Source organism: Chelonia mydas, chromosome 18 (genome assembly GCF_015237465.2).
Source record: "Chelonia mydas isolate rCheMyd1 chromosome 18, rCheMyd1.pri.v2, whole genome shotgun sequence".
NCBI classification, from domain to species: Eukaryota; Metazoa; Chordata; order Testudines; family Cheloniidae; genus Chelonia; species Chelonia mydas.
Genome location: NC_051258.2, coordinates 21,106,799 through 21,130,273, shown reverse-complemented (window position 1 = coordinate 21,130,273; position 23,475 = coordinate 21,106,799). Strand labels below are relative to the sequence as shown.

Below are 23,475 nucleotides of genomic sequence, written 5' to 3'. Positions count from 1 at the left end.
CAGGCTGGCCTGGGCTTTGGCGATGCGAACCCCTATAGCCTCATGGAGTGGCATTCCAACAACCACCTGAAATGTACCATTCCTGTATAACACTGTGATTTATTTCTTTAAACCCTAGACCCTCCAGATGGTTTGAGTAATTGATATAGTCTGAATAAATAACCTCATTTAATTGTCCTTTATAAAATGTGAAAACACTACTTATTTAATCAGCATGTACCTGTGATGCCAGTGTATTCTGTTCTAGGGTCTAGCTGAGAAAAAAAACATGTTGTTTAGTAGGGTAGGAGGAAACTTGTAGAATTCAAAACTTTGGGAAACCTTGCTGACTATATTTTTCATCATGTTTGCAAAACTAGGTCAGGTCTGTGAACCCTCTTTTCCTGTCATTTAAACACAGTAGTTTTCCCTCAAGCATGATTCAATTTAAAAAAGAAGGAAAGAAATCCAACCTTTTCCTAGATAAAGGGAAGGCTTTGCTGTACATTGCGAACAAAAGTTAATCTGACAGAAGTGGTAGCCTATGTATATTGTGTGTTCATGTGTGCAGCTAAAATATACTGTAGGGTGATATTTTCAAAATCATTCAGCCCAGTTGCTCCCATTGAAGACGGTGGTAAAATTGCATTTGACTTCACTTGGAGTTAGGTCCAGGCTGAGTGTTTTTGAACCCTGGCCCCTCCAAGATACTTTTTTTCTCCCACTGCTCTTCGTTTCCTCAGCAGGAAACAAACCCAATATGCTAGAGTTTGAGTTGAACTGGACTGGGTTCAAAATCAGGCAAAATGAGTATGCCCATTTATCCAGCATCTCTTTATATGGAATGATGTAATTGATAGTTTCACCGTGGGAGGTACTGTAAAAAAAAGGAGCAACTCATTGAAAGTCACTCCCCCCTCTGCTGTTTTTAATCTTTCTCGATTTATCTATGGGTGCGCTAACCAGATTGCTCTCAACTTAACTGCCTGTTTAAACATCAGTGTGAGAGTTTATTTCCTTATTAATGTGGTGTTGTTACTGAAGTCTATAGGACTATCTGTATTTGAGGAACTGCCAGAAAATGTCATCTATTAGTAAACGTTTTGCTGCATAAAGTGTCCGCTTTAACTAGTTAGTGCCGGTAGGTGGCCAGTTCTTGTCAGAGATGGTGGCCAGCCTCCCCTGGAAACAGAGGCATGTGTAGTACATACCAGGGAGCCCATTTCAAGTCTCCAGGTGGATGCAGAGGAGTAGACTGTGCAGTTTATTACACAGCTGCCGAGTAAAGTAAGAACATGCCTGTGTTTGAGAATCTCTCCTAGCCCTATGGAGTGGAGACCTCCTGGAGAGTTGTTTTTCTTCGCTGTCTTCTGGAGGCTCTGTTCAAAACAGAATGACATTTTCATGCTTTGGAACCTGTTGATGTGAGCAGGGGTTCAGAGCGGCCTCCCATGGAACGTTGATTGGGGCTCCACGCGTGTTTGTAGCACGTATGCTTTGAAACACTGTCTCCCGTAGAACGAACGCTCGCGGTCGATCTCTCCTTGGGAACAGCACAGCCACACCTGCAGCATTTCCACTGTCCCACTGGGTGCGGAAGCGGGGGTGTCAAATCACTGCTGCCTCACACATCACAATACAGGCGTCTGCTGCTTGAAACGGAGGCTGAAGTATCATGAGAACGTAGTCTAGCAGATTCATCTGTTTGTACCTTATCATAGAAATACCTAGACACTTCCTATCGAGCCTGACTCTGCTGAATGCATTTAATTTGAACTTATTTTGTTATGCTCCCTCCAGAGCTTCCAGTTACAATCTTTCTCTGCATTCTCTCCCAAGCCTCAGTAAGAGACTTTAAACACAAAACAGCTTTTAAGTTATGACCGAAACCTTTTCTGTTTGAATATTTTGCAAACTGCTATGGGTCCTTTGGTAACCCTAATGATATTGTAGCTGTCAGCTTTAGTGACAACTTTGACTTATAGATATGAATAATGCTCCATGTTTTGAAGTATTAAAGCAGGCTAAATGTGGGCTACGTTATGCATCATGAAATCCACTAGAGGGCAGTCGGACCGTGGGTTTTGCCCTGTAAATATGCACTGACTCATATTCTGCATTAGAACTTTCTGGCTTGTCACAGTTGGGTTGGTTTGTTTATTTGTTTAATAGGTTTTAAAACAGAAATCTTGAAAGGGCCAGTTGAAGCTTTTTAATAGTGGCGTTTCCTTGGGTATATTGAGTTAGGATCTCCTGGACATAATTGCAGGACTTTGCTTGAAGTGTCTTTTCATAAAGGCAGTTGAGTTGGCATTAATCAATATAATTAAGTGGATTACAATGTGGAAAAAGGAGAAGTAAACTCATCTGAACGTGCATTGCCAGTACCATATCTGTAGGGAGCGAGGAGCCTGAGCGATCGTGCAGAATGTGAAACGACACTGGGCTACAGTTTTGAGCAAGAACATGCTGTAGCTAATAGTCTGTAAAAAAACAAAACAAAATGCCCAGTATATTTGGATGACCTCAGTGCCACAATAATAACACAGTGTGTAACCAAGTGAGAAACCAAAGTGCAGATCCTGGGACATCTGCCTCTCTGTCTCTCTCTCCATGAGAGCACTGCGGATGTAGCACGGTGAGCTTGTAAAGTCTTCACCGGTGCCGCTGTAGGTAATATTTTACTGACTGAGTAAAGTTGGCATAAGCCAAATTTCCTCTTACCTAGACTAATGTTATGATGACTGCTAATTGATTAAATCCCATCTAGTTGGCATTATTGGTGTTATTTATTTGTGTTGTGGGAGTGCCTAGGAGCCCCTGTCATGAACCCCACTGTGCTAGGCGCTGTACAAACACAGAACAAAAAGACTGTAAGATCTCTGAGGCAAGGGCTGTCTAAGTAAAGGGATGTTCCATTAAGGAAAGATGAGGTATTCACAGTTTCTACATGCATCTGCCTGGGGCTTACACAGGAGATCTCATGCATTGGTCATACTGCCTCCTTTTGGGGTGACCATAGTTTGGTGCGGGTTATTTCACAAGACTTTACCCTGTGTGGCTGACAGACAAAGGCCCACCCCGACAGACCCTCACAATTAGCTGGGGAACCAGGAAGGGTTAGTGAGAATTCTTTCCTAGTTAGGAAAGAACCTCCTCACAGGAGAACCTGAGTTAGTTTACCACACACCAGGACAGCAAGCAGTCTGTGAGTGCAGTGCTCAGGTCTCTTCACTGACCTCTTCACAGCGGCTCACCTGCCCCTTCTTTTCCATCATTTTAAGACAAGTATTCAGAAATCCTGCTGGCAGACTTTTAGCCAAGATAAATAACATTCCCAATCTATTGTAGATTCCATTGACTTCTCCATGGGACTGGGAAAGACCAGGTATGATTTGTCTCAGCTGGGTGTATCTGTCTGTCTGACACGCTGAACATGGATATGAAAAACTTGTAGGCACAACGCCTGGCAAGTAAGCTTAGGTTTGAAAACCTGCCAAGAGTCTTTAATAGAAACAATTCTAACTTCTGGTGTCTCAAGAAGAACATGAATCCTCCTGCCTGTTTCTTTCAAATTACTTGAATACAAATGCTACTGGCATTTATCGGACACTGGTTTATAGTTCCACAGCCCTAAAAATGCACCTGTCCACTGTTCTTGGTTTTACCCCCCATTTGAGCTCTGAGCAAACCTAGTGCCTGGGTAGAATGATAGATCTTGTTCCACGTACACCAGGAACAAGTGTCAGGCAGTCTCCAGTAACTTCCTTGGAGAGTCTTGGTGCTGGAAGCCGCAGCCAATAGAATGAGCGTAATGTGCATTTATCCAGAGTCCCTTCTTCTGATGCTTGTCAGAATTCCACAGTTTCAGTCAATCCACCAGAATATACTCCCGAGTCCCTGTCCTTTCTACCTACGCACCTTGAGAGATCGCTTGACTTTTAAAGGAGACTAGTGCAGACCTTTGGAAAGCATTGACAGGTTATGCTTCCTTTGACAATGACATTTACTCTAAAGAACACTGTCAACATAGTGATTGCTTTGTGTCTTTCACAGCTAGTTTTTGATAATGTCAGTCGAGGCTCTAGTTTCCGCTCATTCAGCAAAAGCTCTAGCCCTAAAAGTAGCAGTAATAATAAAAAAAAACCTTACAGCCTAATTCTGCAGACCTTAAACTCCCATTGGGAGTTTTGCTTGATTACGAGCTGCCAAATTTGGCCCTTACATTTTATATTCTTCCTTTCACCTCCGAGCATCCCCCCAGTAATTGCCAGAATTAAGATTTATGCAAGAAATCTTTTGCCTGTCACTGAAATGCAGCCACTACTGGGGTGGAGTGTGAAATCGAACAGCACATAGCATCCCAACACGACAGCCTGGGATGGCAAATGAAGAAGCATCCTTTATCTAACAGAAAAGGGACGGCTTGAAGTATATGTCAGTCTGCATAACTTGTGGGGCTGTGTCTTGGAGATGAAGACAGACTTGTAACCCAGATTGCTGCCTCAGGGATATATCATGAAGAGACACCGGATCCAGTCTGAATCTTTGCAAGGACTGTTTGCATCCTTACACTCCTCCTGCCTTTCTCCTCCAGCTCACTGCTTGTTAGGATGAAGTGCGTCATTTGACGGAAGGGGGTCTCTGGCTTAGAGACTTCTGTGCTTCAGGCAGCATCACAAGGCTCGTCAGCCCTTCCCCTCTCCCTGGCTTAGCTGTGTGTTCAGAACCCTCAGCCCACTGTGCTTTTCAATATAATTTGCTGAGAACCTTTTTATTTGGTCTCCTGATCTCTACTTAATTGCTTGCTGAATATGTCTATTTATGGACAGCAGCGAGATCTTGATTATATCTGTTCAGGGAGAGTGCTGCCTCCTACAGTTCAACACAGGAAGCTGGTTCTATTGCATGGTGGTTATGGGTCACAATTACCGGTAAGTTATTTCAAGACACACGTCTGGCTGCCTCTAAAACCGTTACCATCACTACTACCCAGTTCCTTTCGCTGGTGTCATGTGCATGCCTCAGAGAACCGAATAGGAGATTGTTGCAAAAAGGCCTTAACTAAAAGCTGATCTCATTCCATCTATCCAGGTTCTTATGCCGTACCCATCCCTGTAAACGCTGATTGGTACTTGTATCCGAACAGAGCTGAGACGGTTATTCTGTTGCCTTTCTAGCAGTGCATTCCCCCATTCCTACACTCTTGCCTTGCGTGTGACTGGTTCGAGCGCTCTCTCTCCTGCCTGCTTTGATTTGGGGCTTCGAAGTGCTCACCTTCACCAGCTCTAAAGCGATGTCTGCACAGCCTCATTCAGTCAGGAAAAGTTATTTAGTGCCAGTCACATAACCAGAGTGCCCCTGGAGAACTTTCTGACCAACAAGCTGTTTCAAAATCTAATATGGAGCAACATGCAGGTTGTTTGATGAGATGTAGTTGCTGGGTAGGTGCATTTACATAAGGGGCAGACTATTCCTCTGTTTCACATGTATGTTTGCAACCAGATTCTGATCTCTGCTGTTTATCACTCGTGGCTGCACATCTGCTATTCGAATCTGACCCAGGATGTCTCTTTGCTGGGGCTCACCTTTAGTCTCTAGATTCTGCAGCCACAGGGAAGAACCTGCCTTGAAAATGGCTGCAGCAGTTTCTGTTCTGCCTGCTGCTATTGCACAGATTCCCATTCCCTCCTGCCAGTGGCCAGATACATTTGGGCTTATAGTTTCTAATATAAAGAAAGATGTTTCTGGTATGGGGAGTGAAGAAGGATAAAGGGCCAACATGAGGAGGCTGTTGCTCCCATAGCAACTTCTGAGACCTGTTTGAAAAATTCCTAAACATATGTGGAGTCACTATAGTTAAAAACCAATCGTCTGGACTGATCAGAGCTTTCACACAAAGGAGCTTCTGCCATCTTAGAAACCCTGTGTGCTGTGGGGTCACGAGGAAGCTGTCATGCGGGGTCATGTGGAAGCTGTGTGTCCACTACCCTTTTAATGCCACAGTGCTGAACCCCCTTTCCTTCCAGACAGGTTCAGTTTTGGACCACAGCCTCCCAACCACAATATGCTGCAGAGCACATTCCTCCAGAATTTCATTCAGGTGATACTTTTGGGTACCCAGGAGAGAATAGATCCTTCCCATACTGGTTCTTTCAACAAAGTGACCATCTTTGGCCTGTGTCTCCGCTCCCTGCTTGGGCTCCATTTCTATACCCTCATTGTGCAATCCAAAAACAACCCCAACACATTTCTCTGCATGAACAGCAGCAGGTTGCTAAGCAACAGCCTCATCACATTGGCCCTTCATCCTTCTTCGCTCACTACTTTTCAGGTTAATAAAAGATTCGTTTAAATATAGGCAGGTATATTTCTGCGTCCCGTAAATTCAGCAAACTCACTGTGCATATTTCATGTTAGTGGCTCTCATTAAATACATTATGCACATTGGCTTTTCCATCCTTCAGTAAACTCCTCCAGTTTGCACAGTTAACATTAAATTCCTATTAGCATTGATTGAAATGGAGGCAGCCTTACCCCAAAAGACCTGAGTCTCTGGGGCAGCACAGCTATCCCGTCCATACCACACCCGTCTCCTCGATGTACAGAGGAGAAGGATTGCAGCTCAGCAGGTTTCCATCACCACCCAGTTTATTAGTATTCCCATCGCTGGTCCTAGTGTAACATTGCAACCCCAGCTTCCTGTCCCTAACTATGCCTGCAGAAACTCAGACACCCCTGCTGAAAGGAAAAAGTAAGGGAGATCATCGGAAGGTGTGAGAGACTTCAGAATTTTGCCCCAGAATTGTGCCATGTATTGTTGGCACATCAGTGATTGACCAGCACACGTGCATAGTAGAAAGAGCTGCAAGATTCAAACCCTGCCTGCCACTCCCGGGTGTCTTTGATTGGATAGGCTTCCTATGTCTGCAACATTCTGCTTTCTTATTGCGTAGCAAGACAGTAATGCTACCCTGTGAATTCTTGGGACCACTAAAACTAACTTTCCACGTGGGACATGACATCTTCAAGACCATAAGCCTTTAGTGAAAGCTCAGGGTGGCCTCTCTGAAATGAGTTAATGTCTCTGTCTGCTTCCTGGCGCTCTTGTCCAATCCCTAGTTCAGACCTCCACCAAATTAGCAATAGCTGCCCTGCTTGTTGGCCATGTGAGCAGACAGAACAAGGGTTTGTAGAGCCAAAAAGATGGAGCCTGGAGACCTGGTCTCTGCAGGACGCACAGGTTCTGGGTGACGGCAGGGAAGCTTGCACCATTGCTGTCCCTGTTCTGGGGATCTGAGACTTCATTCCTCAGGGTTGTCAAAAAAAAAAAAAAAAAGCCTCAAATTCACGTTGGCTATTTTTTTTTTTTTTTGTTAACTCTGACAGAAACCCTTTTGTTTGTTTGTTCGCTGCGTTTGTTCGCTGGCGACTGCGACACGCCATTCTGCTCCTTTGATGTGAACCTCATCAGGAAGCACGTCCCACCCCCCACGGCTCATCCTGTGTCCCGGGCTAGAGCACGTGCTAGGTTCAGTGGGAACCGGTTCCAGCACAGCCAGGACTTCGCTGCGCCTCTCGGCTCGTCGGTACTGAGCTGCCTGTGCAGCTCTCAGCAGCATCCTCAGTCCGCCGGCCCGGTCCGGTCCCGGTTTGATTCTAACGATGGAGCCGATCTTGCTGTCTTCTCTTAGGGTGATTTATGCAAAAATGCCTTTGTACTTGTGCTGGCCTGGCCCAGACTTGCGCGCTGGGGGCACTGTTCCTGCGGCACAGCTCCCTTCATAGGCTTAGAAAGAGACCCAGACGACGCAGTCACAAGCACCTTGTTCAAGGAGCTTTCTAGAGCGTTGTGAGGACTGTTCCAGGCAGGAAGCGGAACCGATTTCCAGGTACAGAACGCAGAACCCCAGAGTACCTTTGCTGGCCCTCTCTGCAGCGAAGCAAGGACTCGGTGGGACACAATTATTCGAACTTCCCTGCAGGCTGTGGCGGAGCTGCACACCGGTGGCAGGAGCGTGCAGGTCGCTTGCGTGCGCAGCCACGTGCCGTACCTGCCTTGGGGGAAAGAGCGGATTCGCTCCACGCGAGCTGCCAGCCGGGCACCTGGCACAAGCAGAGTTCAGTTTTGTTTCTTTCTAAACCTTAGTCCAATTTCAGGAGGGGAATCCAGACAGGAGAACTCAGCTAAGTCTCAGCTGAAAAGCAGCGTTCCTTTAGCTGCCCAAGGCGGTGAGTGGCAGACACACCATCCCTCTCCACCCATCCCAGGCGCAGACGGCAGTGTGCTGTGACCATCCAAAAGGAGGGACACGGAAATCATTCATGCAGGAAACTCGAAATGCTTTGAGATTCCTGCCGTCAGTGTTAATAACCCCAGTGGTGCTTTCAGTCTCATGGGATGGCGACCCAATTGCTGATGTCATTAATTTTCAACATTAAGGGGACACCATCTTTGTGTGGCCAGAGATAACTTTGGTACTAAAATGAAATGAGGGACATGGGAGAAATATGGATCTCACACACACGCGCGCATGCACGTATGCAGGCATGGGTGCTCTCACACACAGAAAATTGAAAGAACTAAGTCCATTTGTAACTTTAAAATTAACCCTTTTGGCTCCTGATTTCCCTGCCAAGGGCAAGCTGGCTTCAAAGCTGTCTGGTTTGTTATGTGACCAAGTGTTAGAAAAGCTGAATGAAAAATCTTAATTATTTTGCTGACAGCTACACTCAGTGAGTGGACACTGGCTGTGGAGTAATAGAATGTCGGGAAAAATTAATCTCTAGACAGGTCGGGACATTTGCGCAGTTGGCAATCTGATTTTACCGTTGTCTCAAACAATCTTTCCAGATGGACTCTAGTTTTTAGTATCAGTTGGAAGGCAGTAGTGTACTCCAGCCTCTGACTCCTGTGTTATATTTAATAAACAGTTGGAAACTATCTCTTATGGTAAATTCTTCTAGGATATTTCTCCTAAAGAGCGACTAATGCATCCTGGAGAACTTTAAAAAGCCTAGGCTACAAGCAAGCAGAATTGTTTTTAAATGGACTTTTTTCAGACATCTTTGGATTTTATAACCCGGCACATTTGCATGGAAACAGAGTTAGTGTAAGGCAATAGAAATCTGGACTTTGTATTTTAATTATTGTCCCAATATAAAGTTTTTCAGAGTTTTTTGGGCGGTGTCAACATTTTTAAAATCAATTAATCTTGAGTAGAAATATATCTGACGTTGTCAATGTTCTGTAATGGTTTTAAACTAAAAGATCAGGGCAAAGCCTAATAATGTCTAAAATGACACGGAACCCTGTGTTCAGGGATGGGAGAGCTCACTCAGTCAAGCTGCTTTAAACTGAGTTGATTTATTGACCCAGAGTGCAACAGAAGCTGACAGAACCTTTCCTCAGCTGGTGTGGGGATTGGCACCTTACAGGCTTCAAAGGGGTGTGTGTGGGGGGTGGGGCAAAAGGCGGGGACAGCAAGATGCCAAAAAATGGGGCTAGGCAATAAGAATGACTTGGGATTTGTTATGTTGTGTATGTGTAGAGAAATGGTGTTTTCTAGGGGTGTTTTTTTAACCTTGCGCCACCTCAGCTTCCTCTCCTGAGAAGGTTAATTGTGACTCTCCGCATGCCTGTGAAGTGAGTAGTTAGCCCTTAACAATAACTCGATGCATGTTTCAATGGGAGTTGGGTGCTAGATTCCTTTGGAAAATCCGGACTCATTGAGTTGGGATGTTGGACACAGGCGGAACAAAACATAACATGTGCTCCCTCCCTTCCCTGCCTATTGTTTCAGGTTTCAGGCTGTTGTAAGGAGGGGGAGTTTTTTAGCTGCCGAGGAGCGAGGCTGTGCTCTGTAATGCTGCCCAGAGCAACCAAGTGCAGGGAGACAACAGTGGTTCTGGCCGCATGTGAGGGGACGTGCTGAGCATCCAGAGAGTGGACAGACCCGCTTGAACAAACGTAGGCTTGCTCGAGAGGGGCCTTTTAGGGTTATTTGTAAAAGGCCTGCCCCCTTCCCTTTATTTTTAAGCGCACCTAGAAATCCCCTTCAGTGTTCATGTTGGACAGAAGCTGGAAGACAGTGCAGTGATGGCGATTATTTGGGGCAGCACCTGGGGCTGTTTTTCTGATGTAAGTGCAGTAGCGTTGGATCACATTGTAAAGCAGCAGGCAGATGGGAGACCACACTACACAAACAGACTTCTGAACAGAATCCACCAATCAGCTCCCATCAGTCTCCAACCCCTGCCAGAAGCCCAAAGGCACGTTAAAGCTTTTAGTGGAGTTTTTTTTTTATCCCACATTGTTCCTTATAAAAAGTAACAGCTTCTGATAGCAGCAATCCCCATTCTCCCTAAACTCTGCAGTAGAATAACCAACAGAGACATCCTTAAGGTGCCTCCTTGCCTTGGGCTTAAAAGACACAACTCTTATTGTCAGTGGGCATCTTGTAGTGGAGCCGCCAGCAGCGGGAATTATTGCATAAGTAAAACAGACACTGTGTGATGTGCTACCTAAAGGGCTACCCAGTCATTCAAACACTCCAGACTAAAGTGCACTTAGACGCTGATTCCTGCCCCTGGAATTACCCGCCTTTCCTCTTTGAATGGATAAAGGGGACATCTTCATCTGGAAGAGCTAGTGCAGTCCACAGCTAGAGCCATGGGGTTGCCTATTTTGGCCAATAGGACGGCTGCTATATCATCCCATTTATTAAAAGGGACACAAGAGTTAATTCGATTCTGGGATGCATCCAATGGATTAATTCTCCAGCAGTGCCTTCGAGGTGTCTCCTGGCTGCAGACCCTGCGTATTCTCTGTAATCAGAACTGACTCTTGTTTTACCTATTTAGAAGTTGATAGTAATTATAAGTGCACAGCAGGACTTGGTACAATCTGTTAGGTCAGATCCGTGTTAAAGATAATCACTCATGCAGCATGTTCTTCTCTTACAGCGTGAATCACTTTTTTTCTCGCTATTCTTGGAGAAGGACTGAGCAGATGTTGCACAGAAGCTTTGAAGCGCTCAAAAAATACTGTGATTTTTGCATGAAACAGTTTAAAGCGAGTAGTTGCGAAAGAGGCTGTATGCAAAAGATAATTCCGCGTCCCAAGCTGGTGCAAAGGCCATTTTATTCTGGTCTTTTTTACCTCATTGGAGGTTTTCTCTCCCTCTGAGACGGGCATCGGGACTTCATGGCCAAAGAAGCTTGGATAGACCTCCTGTCAGTCCGGTTGCTTGTGCCACAAACTGAGGTCTTTTACTCCTTACATAATAGACATAATAGGAAGAAACTACATGGGCATGTTGAGGGGGTCCAAATAACAGTGCTACATATACACAACACTGCAGGGCCCAGCTAAACACCTGCTGCTCTGGTTGTGTCCTGGTGGTTTCTAAAACATAGAACACAGTGAGAACCACAAGAGGGATCACAAACTGTTTAAAGGGATGATACCTAGTTCCTATCGACCACACCAACCCTGCTGTTCTTGGCAGCAGCAGTTCGAATTCTGAGATCAAACGGAAATCTTGCCTTTGCCATTGCTAGAGGCACGCAAACAGGCTTGGGAGAATGGAGAACTGACACGGGGCTCTCTCTCACTTGCACTGAGTGGTTGACATTCTTTCCATTTTTTGGTGTTTCTGCCCCTCCTGATACCCGTGTATGGTAGAAGTTGCAAAATGCTTCACGTGGGGCTCTTCCTGTGGCATATACAAGGCATCCGAGAGCAGACGGAGTAGAAATCCCTCCAGGAGGCCTGGTCTCCTGAGATTTGCAAGGCGGTTTGGCAAACCTAATAGGATGGGATACTTCAGATAGGATCTGGGACAACAGCGGAATGTTCGGATGCTTACGTCCTGTTTTTAAAAGGACAGGCCCGTATTTAAACCATCCTTCAGATGTCCTGACTTTTTCGTAGAAGCGGGCAAATTGTCCCGTATTTTCAGACTCCCTCCTTCCCCCCCATCAGTACTGGCAGGTCCTGCTGCTGGCCGGATGCCTGCTCACCAGCCACTCGCCCACTAGTGGTGAGTGGGGGGTGAGGGGCGTCCAGTGGGCAACAATGGGGTGTGTGGGCAAGGCTGGTGGCGGGGCAAAGATGCAGCGTGCGGGGCCGGCCGCTCTCCCTGCTGGTCCTTCAGTGCAGCCCCTGCTGCGTGCCGGCCCTTGGCCAGCAGGGCCCAGCCTCCCATCCCATTACCGGCCGGCACTGGCTGCACGCTGCGCGGGTTGGTGAGTGCGGGCAGGCGGCAGCGGTTGTGTCAGCCCTTTATGTGCCTCCGCTCTTGCTGTCCTCTCCCTGCTTTGCCCCTTCGCCCCCCGCTGCTCCTCCATATCCTCCCCAGTGGGGCGTGTCCCGCTCCCAGGGCTGTGTGGAGAACCAGCCCCTGGTCAGAGCGCTCAGCTCACGAACAGCCGGGCTGTCAGGCCCCTTCCTTCCCCCACTGCCTCTGGCTGGGCCGGCGCCCTGGGAAAGCCCAAGACCCTCCAGCCTGGGGTGCTGGCCAGGAGGAGCCGAGCCGTGCGTGTGCCAAAGCCCCCGCACAGCGCTGGCAGGGGAAGCCTCTCCGCCCCTCTGGAGTAGCAAGGGCGAGGAAGCAATTTCCAGCCTGTTCATGCCCCGAACCTTCAGGTTCCACAGTAGCTCCTGTGTCAGGGGCTTAGCACCCTCTTCACCTGCCCTGGGTCCTGCCCCCAGGGAGCACGGGGGCTGCTCCATCCCCTAGGCACCCTCCCCTGCTGAGCCACCTCTCTGGCCCCGTTCACTGAAGCCCCTGCAGTCAGGTTCCCTGGGCCCTGGAGTACAATGGATCCCTAGGGCTTAACCCCTTCCTGTCCACGCTGTAGCCAGGGGACAGGAGGTGTCTGCATTATGTCAGTGGCCAGCATCAGCCTGGATATCTTAGCTACCTTTTGACATTGTGCGGGTAGGAAGGGACAAGCTGTTTCCAGCCCCAGAGGGAGGAGGAGAGATGAGCTCTGCAAAGACACGGGCCAGGTCATCCCTTCCCCACTTCCCCGGCACGCGTCTGGAAGCAGCTCCCGTCCCTTCCCTCCCGCCCAGTGCCGAAAGGCTGCTGCCAGCAACATTCTGGTGTGAACCTGGGCAGAAATCTGGGGAAGGGGGCCATGTGACCCTGTGTGCTCCCCCCCCCACGTGTTTTCTTGGGAAAACATGGTGCCAGATACCAGGAGAGGCGGGTCCATCCTGGGGGCCCAGCCAGGCATGGAGGGCAGAGAGCACCAGGCAGGGAGGGTTGGGTCGGTTTGTCACCCCTGCTGTGTGAGAGAGGTGTACGGGAGTGTGTGTCACCCCTCTCCCATGTGAACCCTAAAGCTTTAAAGGTAAGAAGGTAAATAAAAAGAATCCAACTATGCAGTATTACTTTTTAACAGGGGCTGAGTCAACTTGGTTTGATTTGAACATTTGTACGATTGCCATTGAATTTGCTTGAATATAAGTAATTTTACCAGTTGTCCCATATTCAGCATAGGGAAATATGGTCACCCTAGCTTTACTAAACCATTTGAAAGTGACCCACTACTAGTAATCACAGAGCTCCTGGGCAGACTTGGCCTTTCTTTACTATTAATCTTACTTGTCTCCTCCTATTGATGCGAGGTTAATGTCTGCTAAAATATTCTCCATAACTCGACTCTTGCATATATCTAAGTCACTGATATAGTGGCCTATGAACTGATTAGCAAGAAACCTCTCCTACTCCTTTCCTGTGCTGACAACTATTGAGCCTTGTGCATTTCTAATAATGACCCTCTTTAATGGCCAAATCCATTGTAATCAAAAGAACACAATAATTTCGGCCAAAGGGAAACTCACTAGTTTCTTTGGGAAATGTTCCCAATTAAATATCTGGAATGTGTGAATTAGAGAAAGCAAAACTAAGTCTCAGCATGGCCAGAAAACGTCTGTGTGTGGAGGCTGTGTGAAAGGATTTCTTGCTTAGTAGAAGAGCAAGTTCATCTAGTGCCAGAGAACAATAGACCAGCCAAAGATAAACACAACAAAATCCAGGCAATTTCAGGGCATGAATGTACAAACAGATGAAATAGTGACAAGAAATAATAGAAGAGCCAGGAAAACCTTAAGTATCCCAGAAAGTTCACGTCTCATTAAGCAACCCACTTAGCCAGTACCACATGTCTTCAAGGGAAAAGGCAGTACTGTCTAGCGATAGACAATCTGTGTTTTACAACAGGCAAGCACTAAATGGCAGATCTAGCTGACTTCCCTTTAAAAAAACAAAAATCAAACCAGTGAATCTGGAGAACTGCTACACGTTTTTTCCCCAGGTGACAATCCCTATTGCAAACGTTTAAGTCAGCCAAATAGCTGAAATACAGCATCTCACATCCCTGTAGTCAAGTGTCTTCACCAGGTCAGCTGGGAGGAAGAATTTAATCAGAAAAATTTGAATGATCATTAAGAATAATTTAAGAACAACTTACTAGATGCACAAAAAGCCACAATCCCACAACTGAGGAAGAAGGCCATGCTGGTTAAAAAACTGATCTGGTTTACAGAGAAAGTGAAGGCAGCTTCAAAAAATAATATATTAGAAAGGGGAAGTAGATAGTAATGAATATAAATCAAAAGTTAGGAATTATAGACAATTAATAGGGGAAGCCAAGGGACACAAGGAGAAGTCTATGGCCGGCAACATTAAGGACAATAGGAAGGATTTTAAAAAATATATTAGGACAGAAAGAAACCTGACAGTGGTATTGGGTCCATTACTAGATCGAAGTGGTAGAATTATCAATAATAATGCAGAAAAGGCAGAAGGATTCAATAAATATTTCTGTCCTGTATTTGGAGGAAAAACAGCTGATATAGTCTCATCACATGGTGATGATAACACTCTTTCCATTCCACTAGAGGCTCTGAAGGCTGTTAAAACAGAAGCTGCTAATGTTCGACATTTTAAAATCAGCAGGTCCAGATAACTTGCATCCAAGAGTTTAAAAAGAGCACATTAAATTGATTAAAAACTGGCTAGCTGATCGGTCTCAAAATGTAATTGTAAATGGGGAATCATCATCCAATGGGTATGTTTCCAGCAAGATCCTTCAGAGACTGATTCTTGGCCCTACGCTATTTAATATTTTTATTAATGACCTGAAAGAAATCATAAATAAATAATATGGCTCAATGTAAATATATGCATCTAGGAACAAAGAATGTGGGCCACATTTACAGGGAGGCCTCTATCCCAGGAAGCAGTGACTGAAAAAGATTTGAGGTCATGGTGGATAATCAACTGAACTTGTGCTCCCACTGTGATGCTGTGTCCAGAAGAGTTAATGTGATCCTGGGATGCAGAAACAGGGAAATCTCGAATAGGAGCAGAGAGGTGATTTTACCTCCATGTTTGGCACTGGTTCATTCCTTGATGGAATCCTGCATCCTGTTCTGATGCCCACATTTCAAGAAGGATGTTGATATATTGGTGAGGGTCCAGAGAAGAGCCACAAGAAGGGCTAAAGAATTTAGAAAACCTGCCTTGTTGTGACGGACTCAAACAGGTTAATCTATTTAGAGTAACAAAGGGAAGTTGAGGGATCACTTGATTTGTAAGTACCTACATGGGGAACAAATATTTAATAATGGACTCTTCAATCTAGCAGAGAAAGATATAACCACAATCTAGTGGCTGGAAGTTGAAGCTAGACAAATTCAGACGGGAAATAAAGTGTAAATTTTTAAAAGTGAACATAATTAACCACTAAAACAATTTACCAAGGGTCATGGTGGATTCTGCATCACTGAATATTTGTAAATCAAGATTGGATGTTTTTCTAAAAGATCTGCTTTAAGAATTCTGTGAGAGACGTTCTCTGACCTGTCTGATACAGGAGGTCAGACTAGATGATCACAATGGTCCCTTCCATTCTTGAAATCTATGAAAACTTCAAATGCAAAATTTTGTTTCCATTAAAGCCAATTAATCAATCCGACAGCTAGATCTCTGGCTGTTCTGGAGGCTCACTGCACCTTCTCTTGCCTCTGCTTCCCGGTAGGTGCACCATCTTCACCCCAGATGTTGGTTTCCACTCAAGACTATCCCCAAGGACCTGGGGTAAGTGCCTGATGGGGCAACATGGGCTATCTGCAGTTGCCTTATTGGGACATTAGATTTAAGCATCAATTATTTTAGTCTGAGTCTTTCATTCTTGGAAAGGGGCCAAGGAGGGGAAATGTTGCAGCTGATCTTTTTTTAAAGGTTATGTTTTCAAATCAATAACGGGATAAACGTGAAGATTCTAAAGGTCCAGTTTCCCTCTGGTGTAACTCTAGTTAGTGAATGGGGTGACACTACAGAGAAGCATGGCCCAGTCACTACTGATAAAGGAGTTTGAATCTGATCGAGAAGAGACAAGGAGGCAAAGAAAGGCGATCAGGAGGGGTGACTTGGTTAGAGTGCCAGGAGAAGAGGACGTCCGCAGTGGTCATTTGTGTAGCCCAGGAGAAGGCAGAAAGGAGAAATTTATAGTTGTCTGCAGTGATAGATGACCAAGGTTTAGGCTACTGTAATCTGCCGTTGAAGATCACAAGAAGAAAAGTGAGTATTTCATAAATCATATTTGTACATAATACCGCATGAAAGGCAGGCTTTGAAATAGCCAGTTCTGCTGCTCATCTCTCTTTGATCACATATTTACCTTATTCTCAATTGCCATTAAGTTATAAGACTAATAAAAATAATTCTTCTGTGGGTTTGTTTGTTTCAGGTCGAATTTTTCCCCATCAATAAGGCCCTGAAAAATACTGTTGTAGAGAACCTGCCTAATTCGGTAGTAAAGTGTGAAATGTCCACACACAGACATGATTAGTGTATAAAGTAGAAGGAGAGGTTTAGCCACCCAGCAGCACTTCCTTGAAAATAGTTATTTTCATATAGCGTGATCCAGCTCGCTGAGTTATGCCAATATCCCACTGGGCATCACTTTCCCAGGTCTTTGTGGCCAAACTACAACAATTTCCTGCTATAATCCATGTCCCCAGAAGCAGCAAACCAGAGTCTACATATAATTTGCTGGGCAGAAATCTCTGAGCTGTTCTCAGGCCCTGGACTTTTTATTTGTTAAGGGGGTCATTTGCAGCAGACCAGATTTGCAGGCTTTTGCTCTATAGCACAGTGGAAGTGTATTGACAATGACATATAATTTTTGCATGGATAGTTCTCAGGATTTAAGCACAAACACTGAAAGCCTTTTTGTTGTTTTTCCTTCTTGTTACAGAGATCTTTACACAGTGATATTTTTGATGAAATTTAATACTTCACGAGCGTGCATTGTGAGACGACTGCATCTCGCCAAACGTGTGTGGGTTTTTCTGCGAAACCACACACAGCACGCTGCAGCATCAACAGCTGAATTACAAAACGTAGTTCAGGCATGTCCAGCACCCATAAGTGCCCGAGCTGTGCTGCGTATCTGAACCGCAGAGGGGTAGCTCAGTTCGGTCGTTCCTGTCCATTTAAATTTGCACAGACCATTTAAAATAAACTGCCAACATATCTTGGAGTTTCTGGCCCTCCTAATCCAGCAAGATTTTCCACAGCCCAGATTGCACCTTGGCAGTTCCTCCTTCAGCAGCCTCATTAGTAGAGTTAATATCATCATCTTAATTATCATAATTTTCTTTTCAGTTGTCGATATCCCAGTTGTCTGCATCACCCCATTCTCCTCCTGTAAGCCACTCATCCAAACCCCCGTTGCAACAGCAAACTGGCTCTCCAGTCCTCCTCTCCTCTGGGATGCGCCGCCGTGAACGTGCAGTAAGGATTCCTAGTCGGGTTTATGTGGTGGCCCCTGCATTGGCTAGCCCTTGCAGAGAGGGATATTCCTACCCGCGTGTGTTTGGAGAGTGTCCCTTCCCACAGAGCTATACAGTACATACTAGGCCAGGTTCACTCATTCCTATGGTCATTGCAGCCAAAAATAAATGTGGGAAATCTGAATTCAAAATGTAGAAAAGCCAGGTTTGTGAGAATGCATGAACCCTGTCTGCTCAGGAGCACTTTCCTTTACGGAGAGGCTGCATCAGGTGCTGTGCTGGGAGGGAGGACTCCTGCGTTCTGCCCATCCCCCATTGCTTGTGCCCTGCCCGGTGATCTGTGCATTAGAACGTATATGAGATAGGAAAGGCACTGCTCATCGGCTCAGCTGAGCAGGACTGTGATGACAACACTTCTGCTGAGAACAGATGGGGAACTGTTTGCCTGCACTGCATCTGTTACCCCCAGACTGCCCTGCGAGGAAGACAAGCAGCAGTTTGTGTGAGTGGAGCAGCCTGGCCCGGGCAGCTCCTTCAGCGTGCTCTGCCAAGCCCTGCCCCTCGCCGCGTTCTATCGCCACCCATATGGGGACGGTCCTTTTCATGGGGGCACCCTTGTTTGTCAGCAGGAGCTCCCATATGGAGGCAGCAGCCGTGGCATAACGCACCTGGAGGCTGACCTCAGCCCCAGCTCCTTGATCCTGGATTCCTCTGCAGGTGACCAGCTGCAGGAGCTGCCATTCACTCCCGTGCACGCGCCAATTGTTGCCATGGGAGCACAGACTGGAAGGTGAGGCTCTAAGGCAGGGTTAATGGTAGCTGGAGTGGGAATGGGTGAATCGCTGCCTCAGCGATGCTAGCCCAGGGGGGTGGAGTTCAGTGATGTTCAACGGTCCCGCACCCGTCATCCTGCCTCTTACGGTAGATGTCCCTAAATGCTTCTGACTCACACAGAACCCCATCCAGGAGGGACTTGGCAGAAAGGGTCAGGATTCCAATGGCGTCTGGGTCCCAGGAAACTCAAAGCCATTTCTCTTTCAGCTCTAGCACTGTCCTCACTCGGGCCTCTCTATCTCGCTTGCATGCTGCTGGCTTTCCGGAAATCCTGGATTGTAACAAGGAGCCAGCAGAAGTTGTGGACCCCGCAGACCCTGTGGACTTCAACCCTCAAAGGGAAGAAGCTGACTTCTTGCAAAGCAATGAAATCATTTTGCAGTTCCTTGCCTTCACCAGGTAATGCCTGAAATCCCACTGCCCCATTTTCAGGTTGGATTCACGTCTCCTCTTGCAATAGCATCCATTTCCATACTGATCTGCGTGCTGCTCTTTGGCTTGATGATTCTGAAAGGTCCTTGTATCCATCTCCTGTGCCCCTTCCTTAGGACTTTCACATTGCTTGGCTGAGGCATGTGTGAGCAACTGCCATGGTAACAAAAGCACCAGAAGTGCCTGTGAGACAATGAACATTCCATTTTAGATGTTGTTTTATACATTGAGCCCGTTCCAAATTAATTTTTTTGTTCACATTAGCCAGATTGTAATGTAAAATTAATTACTGAGTAACTCCTTATTTACAGACAGGAAAGCTTCACTTGGAAAGGCTTTTCTGCAATGGTGGTTTTATCTTGATTATGCAACATTTGTCTATTTACCACTGACTACAGGGCACTGTAATTCTGAAAGTAAAATACCATTCCCACCTGGTCTGGAAGCTGGGAACTCTGTACCAAAGAGCAGAAGTGACATGTACTACCAGTTTATTGAAAGGAAAAAAACCCAAACCTTGTCCTTCCTGTCACAATGGCTTCAAAGGAAGCCTCCCAAACCAGTTTGAATACACTTAATATCATGGATCTTCCCCAGTTCTTCTGCTTCTCAAATGGTTCACAAGCACTTGCAAAGCACATACCAATTGTTGGGTCTGTAACAAGAGGAGTTAATCCAGAGATGTTTTTTGGTCAAGGATCCCACAGGATGGCATGGGGACAACATGGCCAAAGACTATGTATTTCACCTTCCAGTTTTACCGTTTCCCACCGGTCACAACACCACGATTGCAGCTGGTGAAGATGGACCAGTCTGGGACAGCCAGTTCAGATGCATCTTCCCATACCTTATTCCAGATCAACAAAGACGGAACCCTCAAGAACGGTAAGCACTAGTGGAGGAAGGGTTTTTGAAGAAGGAGGAATGTTTCAGCACTTGCCAGGTGGTATGTCCTCTGAGGAAGTCCTGGAGGCTGTAGTCAATTGTTTGGGAGTTATATGAGATGTCCAAATACTCCAGAGTCTGTGCAGTTTGAAGGGAGACCTAGCAGAGCTTTATGAAACAATGAACAGGGTAGAGATGGTACATAAGGCACTCTGATTTACCCTTTGTCGTCATCCTGGGTCAAGGGGCTACTCAATGAAATTAAAAGGCAGCAAATTTAAAACAGATACAAGGAAACCTTTTTATATACAATGCGTAACTAACTTGTGGAACTCATTACCCCAACAAATCATTTAATTCAAGAGTTTAGCAGGATTCAAAACTGGACTAGACAAGTATATGGAAAACCACAGTTACAGCAGAGAGGATATAGATTTATAAGGGGTATAAATCTCCATGTTAACTGATTGGGGCTAGGAGGAAAACCTCCCTATGGCCCAATCGTTCTTCAGTTGCTTACTATGGGGTTTCTTTCACCTTCCTCTGAAGTGTGTGCCTGTTGGAGATGGGATGCTAGATCAGATGGACCACAAGCCTTCTAGCTCTATTCTTCGGGTGCTAAATTCTTCCAATCAACTGGGCCTTGCTCTAGGGTTTAAAAATGAATACTGAAACGTGCCAATGCTTTAAGCCTTTCTTGCAGTGTATCAGCAAAATTGTTTTTCTTTTTTGGCTAGTATGTTATAGTAAAGAGGAAAATCCATTGGGAGACTTAAATTATAGTTTTTAATCGTTCAAATGGGATTTTTGTCAATCAGATTTAGGCTTAGCTCCAAGTCAAGGTAATGGACTAGTATCTGCTATAATATCAAGTTTCCATTAGTTTATACACCATATAATTAAAAGTGTTCAAAATGTCAAGCCATAAGGCAAAACATCAATACGTGTCAGTGACACGATTCAGAAGTGTAGACTGCTGACTCCAGTGATAGCTAAGCAGATGTAGAGGGAGACACAACACATCTAAGCAACCAGCCTGTAGTAATGCAATCGGATTCTCTTAGCAAAATGGTTTTTTTAATGTCTTATTAAATTTTTGTCCCAAGAGATGCAAAACTAATCTCCCACCTCCTACAGAGCATTTTTAGTTTGTAAAGTTCCTTCCCTATGTGGAATAGTTAATGAAAATTAATAAGGAAAATCCACATTAACTTAATTTTTTGTGGATGGATATCAATCCCGACGAACTTAAAAGTGACTGATTCAGGGAGTTCATAAATGGTTTGATCCATAGGTTTATGAGAATGAAATTACAGCTATCAAGAGGAAAGCTGATCCAGTGGCTAGGGTGCTCGTGTGTGACTTGGCAGATATAGGTTCAATTCCTGCTGTGCCGCAGACTTCCTCTGTGACCTTGGGCATATCACAGTCACTCTATGCCTTAGTTCCCCATCTATAAAATGGGGATAATGGCCCTGCCTTGCCTCACAAAGGGTGTAGTGGGGATAAATACAGTAAAGATTGTGAGGTTCTCAGAGACAGCTGTACTGGTTCTGGGAGCCACAGGGGTCCCTTTGATAGCAATGAATCTCCTGAGAAGCCATGGAGGGTTAATTTACTTTGTCAGGCATACACTCTTTTTCCTGCAGGATCTCCAGGGTTGCAGCTAAAGTATATGGTGGATCCTGGTTTCCTGAAGCCAGGAGAACAACGCTGGTTTATACGTTATATAGCTGACCATAATCTACAGATTGATATTTGGGATGGAGATTCTTTGCTCCTCATTGGATCTGCTGCAGTTAAGCTGAAGGTATGAAACTTTTCCCATACTAAGTCCATAGCTGCTGATAACGGAGAAAAAGGCCAGAATCTCTACTTACGAAGTATAAGAACTCTGGGGAAGGGACCTTCTTTGGTTGTGTTTGTACAGCACCAAACAGAATGGGGAATTGCTCTAGGCTCTGTTGCTCTACAAGGAAGTATTAAAATAGTAACCCGGCTGCAGCTGGCAGGAATGGCTATTGGGTAGGGTAAGTTCAGGAAGTTTCTTACAAATGTGCATTAATTTCTTTGGTGTTAAAATCTGAACAATTTGTCGGAGTGTGTAAAATGTTTAGAAAAAAGGTCGTGCTCTGAGGTTCCTTGTGCCGCTGGAGGGCCTGCTCGGCGTGAGAACAAACAGTCTCTGCTGATTCACAGGAGAAGCTCACTCTGGGCAGGAGCAGCACTTGTTACTTTGGCCTGCCAGGGTGCCTCATTCTTGTTCTGGAGAACCACCACCCGCACTGCAAGGTCAGGCCAGTCCCTGTGCCCCTTGACTCCTCTGCTTCTCCACCGAGGTTGCCAACAAAGAGGGAAAACCAGTGCCAAAAGACAGGAGGTGGTTTGTGGTGTAGACACTTGTGCCCTGGGAAATGGTCTGAGACCCCCTAATTCCCTGCGAACAGGCCACCAAACAGTCCCGAGGGAGTGAGAATTGCTGTTCGCTGCTACGCTGTCTGGATTCAGCTCAGTGACCTAGCGGTGAAAGGTTGGTATCCTGCTCTGAGTTGCCTAAACCATCCAGTCCATCAGGTGCCACTTCCCTCCCCTTACTCCTGAATGCAGTGACCAGTGCTAATGGCCTTTTGTCCAAATGGCCAGAATAATCATCTCCATTTCTAGGCAACGGTTGTGCTATGGCCAGTGTGTGTGGTGAGGATGGGGGGTTTCATTATCAGGTTTAATTGTACAGCAATTTACGTCTCCTATGGAAGTTTCTCTGATTCTTGCCTGAGTCTCTCAATGGTCTCTCCTGGACAGTGTACCACTCTGGACAACGCCTCCTGACAGTAACAGCTACACACATTTTTTGGCTTCAGGATATGTTCCTCTTGCCCTACAGCACTTGCTTCGCCAGGGTCGGACAGCAGTTCAGGTCCATCATGAGCTGGAGGTGATGACAACCGAATACGAGCAGGACACAACAGTAACGAGTGGGGACGTTCTCAGACATGGCACTGTGAAGCCCATAGGAGTCTATGTTGTTGTGAAAGGCCGACTTCACCTGAGTTTGGCCAACGTTGGTAAGAATCCCAGTTATTTTGGCTGATTCACCATGTTTTCTGATGAAAATTTGTTTCTTTCAGAAAGTAACTCAAGATTTCTCATGTATTCTTCAGCATACTCATTAGACACTTAACTCTGCTGGTTGTCTTCATCATTGCAGATCCAGCACCATTCTGGGGCATAGCTGGGAATCTCTTTAGTGGCTGATCTGTTACCTTCCCCCCTCCATCTTCACAGAGCGATCACCTCCCAAAACAGAGATGCTTTTACCTGCACCAGGATGCAATAATACTTTGCACGCTGATTTGATACAGTTGAAAAGCGCTATGCAGGTGCTAAGGTAGGAAAGCCATGCTGTCCCCCCTGTACAGCTGGGGCTACTGAGGTGCTGAGTTTTCAGAGGTGTTGAGTGAGGGTCAATAGGACGTACAGGTGACAAGCACCTCTGAAAATCAGATTTGCGCCAGGAGCAGAGCCCAGTG

The 23,475-nt window shown here is 45.9% G+C and overlaps 1 protein-coding gene across 15 annotated transcripts in view; it reads left to right on the top strand.

The window, feature by feature from the left end:
• The window catches only part of NPHP4 (nephrocystin 4), a 100,411-nt gene that overhangs the window by 54,046 nt on the left and 22,890 nt on the right, over positions 1 to 23,475 (top strand). For 11 of the 15 annotated variants that reach the window (XM_037881238.2, XM_043531811.1, XM_043531809.1 and 8 more), the window contains 7 exons: positions 16,036 to 16,094; positions 17,667 to 17,795; positions 18,421 to 18,584; positions 18,836 to 19,027; positions 19,758 to 19,945; positions 21,595 to 21,755; positions 22,830 to 23,010. In XM_037881238.2, the coding sequence (XP_037737166.1) occupies positions 16,036 to 16,094; positions 17,667 to 17,795; positions 18,421 to 18,584; positions 18,836 to 19,027; positions 19,758 to 19,945; positions 21,595 to 21,755; positions 22,830 to 23,010 (1,074 nt within the window). The remainder of the gene's footprint in view (positions 1 to 16,035; positions 16,095 to 17,666; positions 17,796 to 18,420; positions 18,585 to 18,835; positions 19,028 to 19,757; positions 19,946 to 21,594; positions 21,756 to 22,829; positions 23,011 to 23,475) is intronic. The other 4 variants (XM_043531803.1, XM_037881239.2, XM_043531804.1 and 1 more) reach the window with 1 other exon arrangement.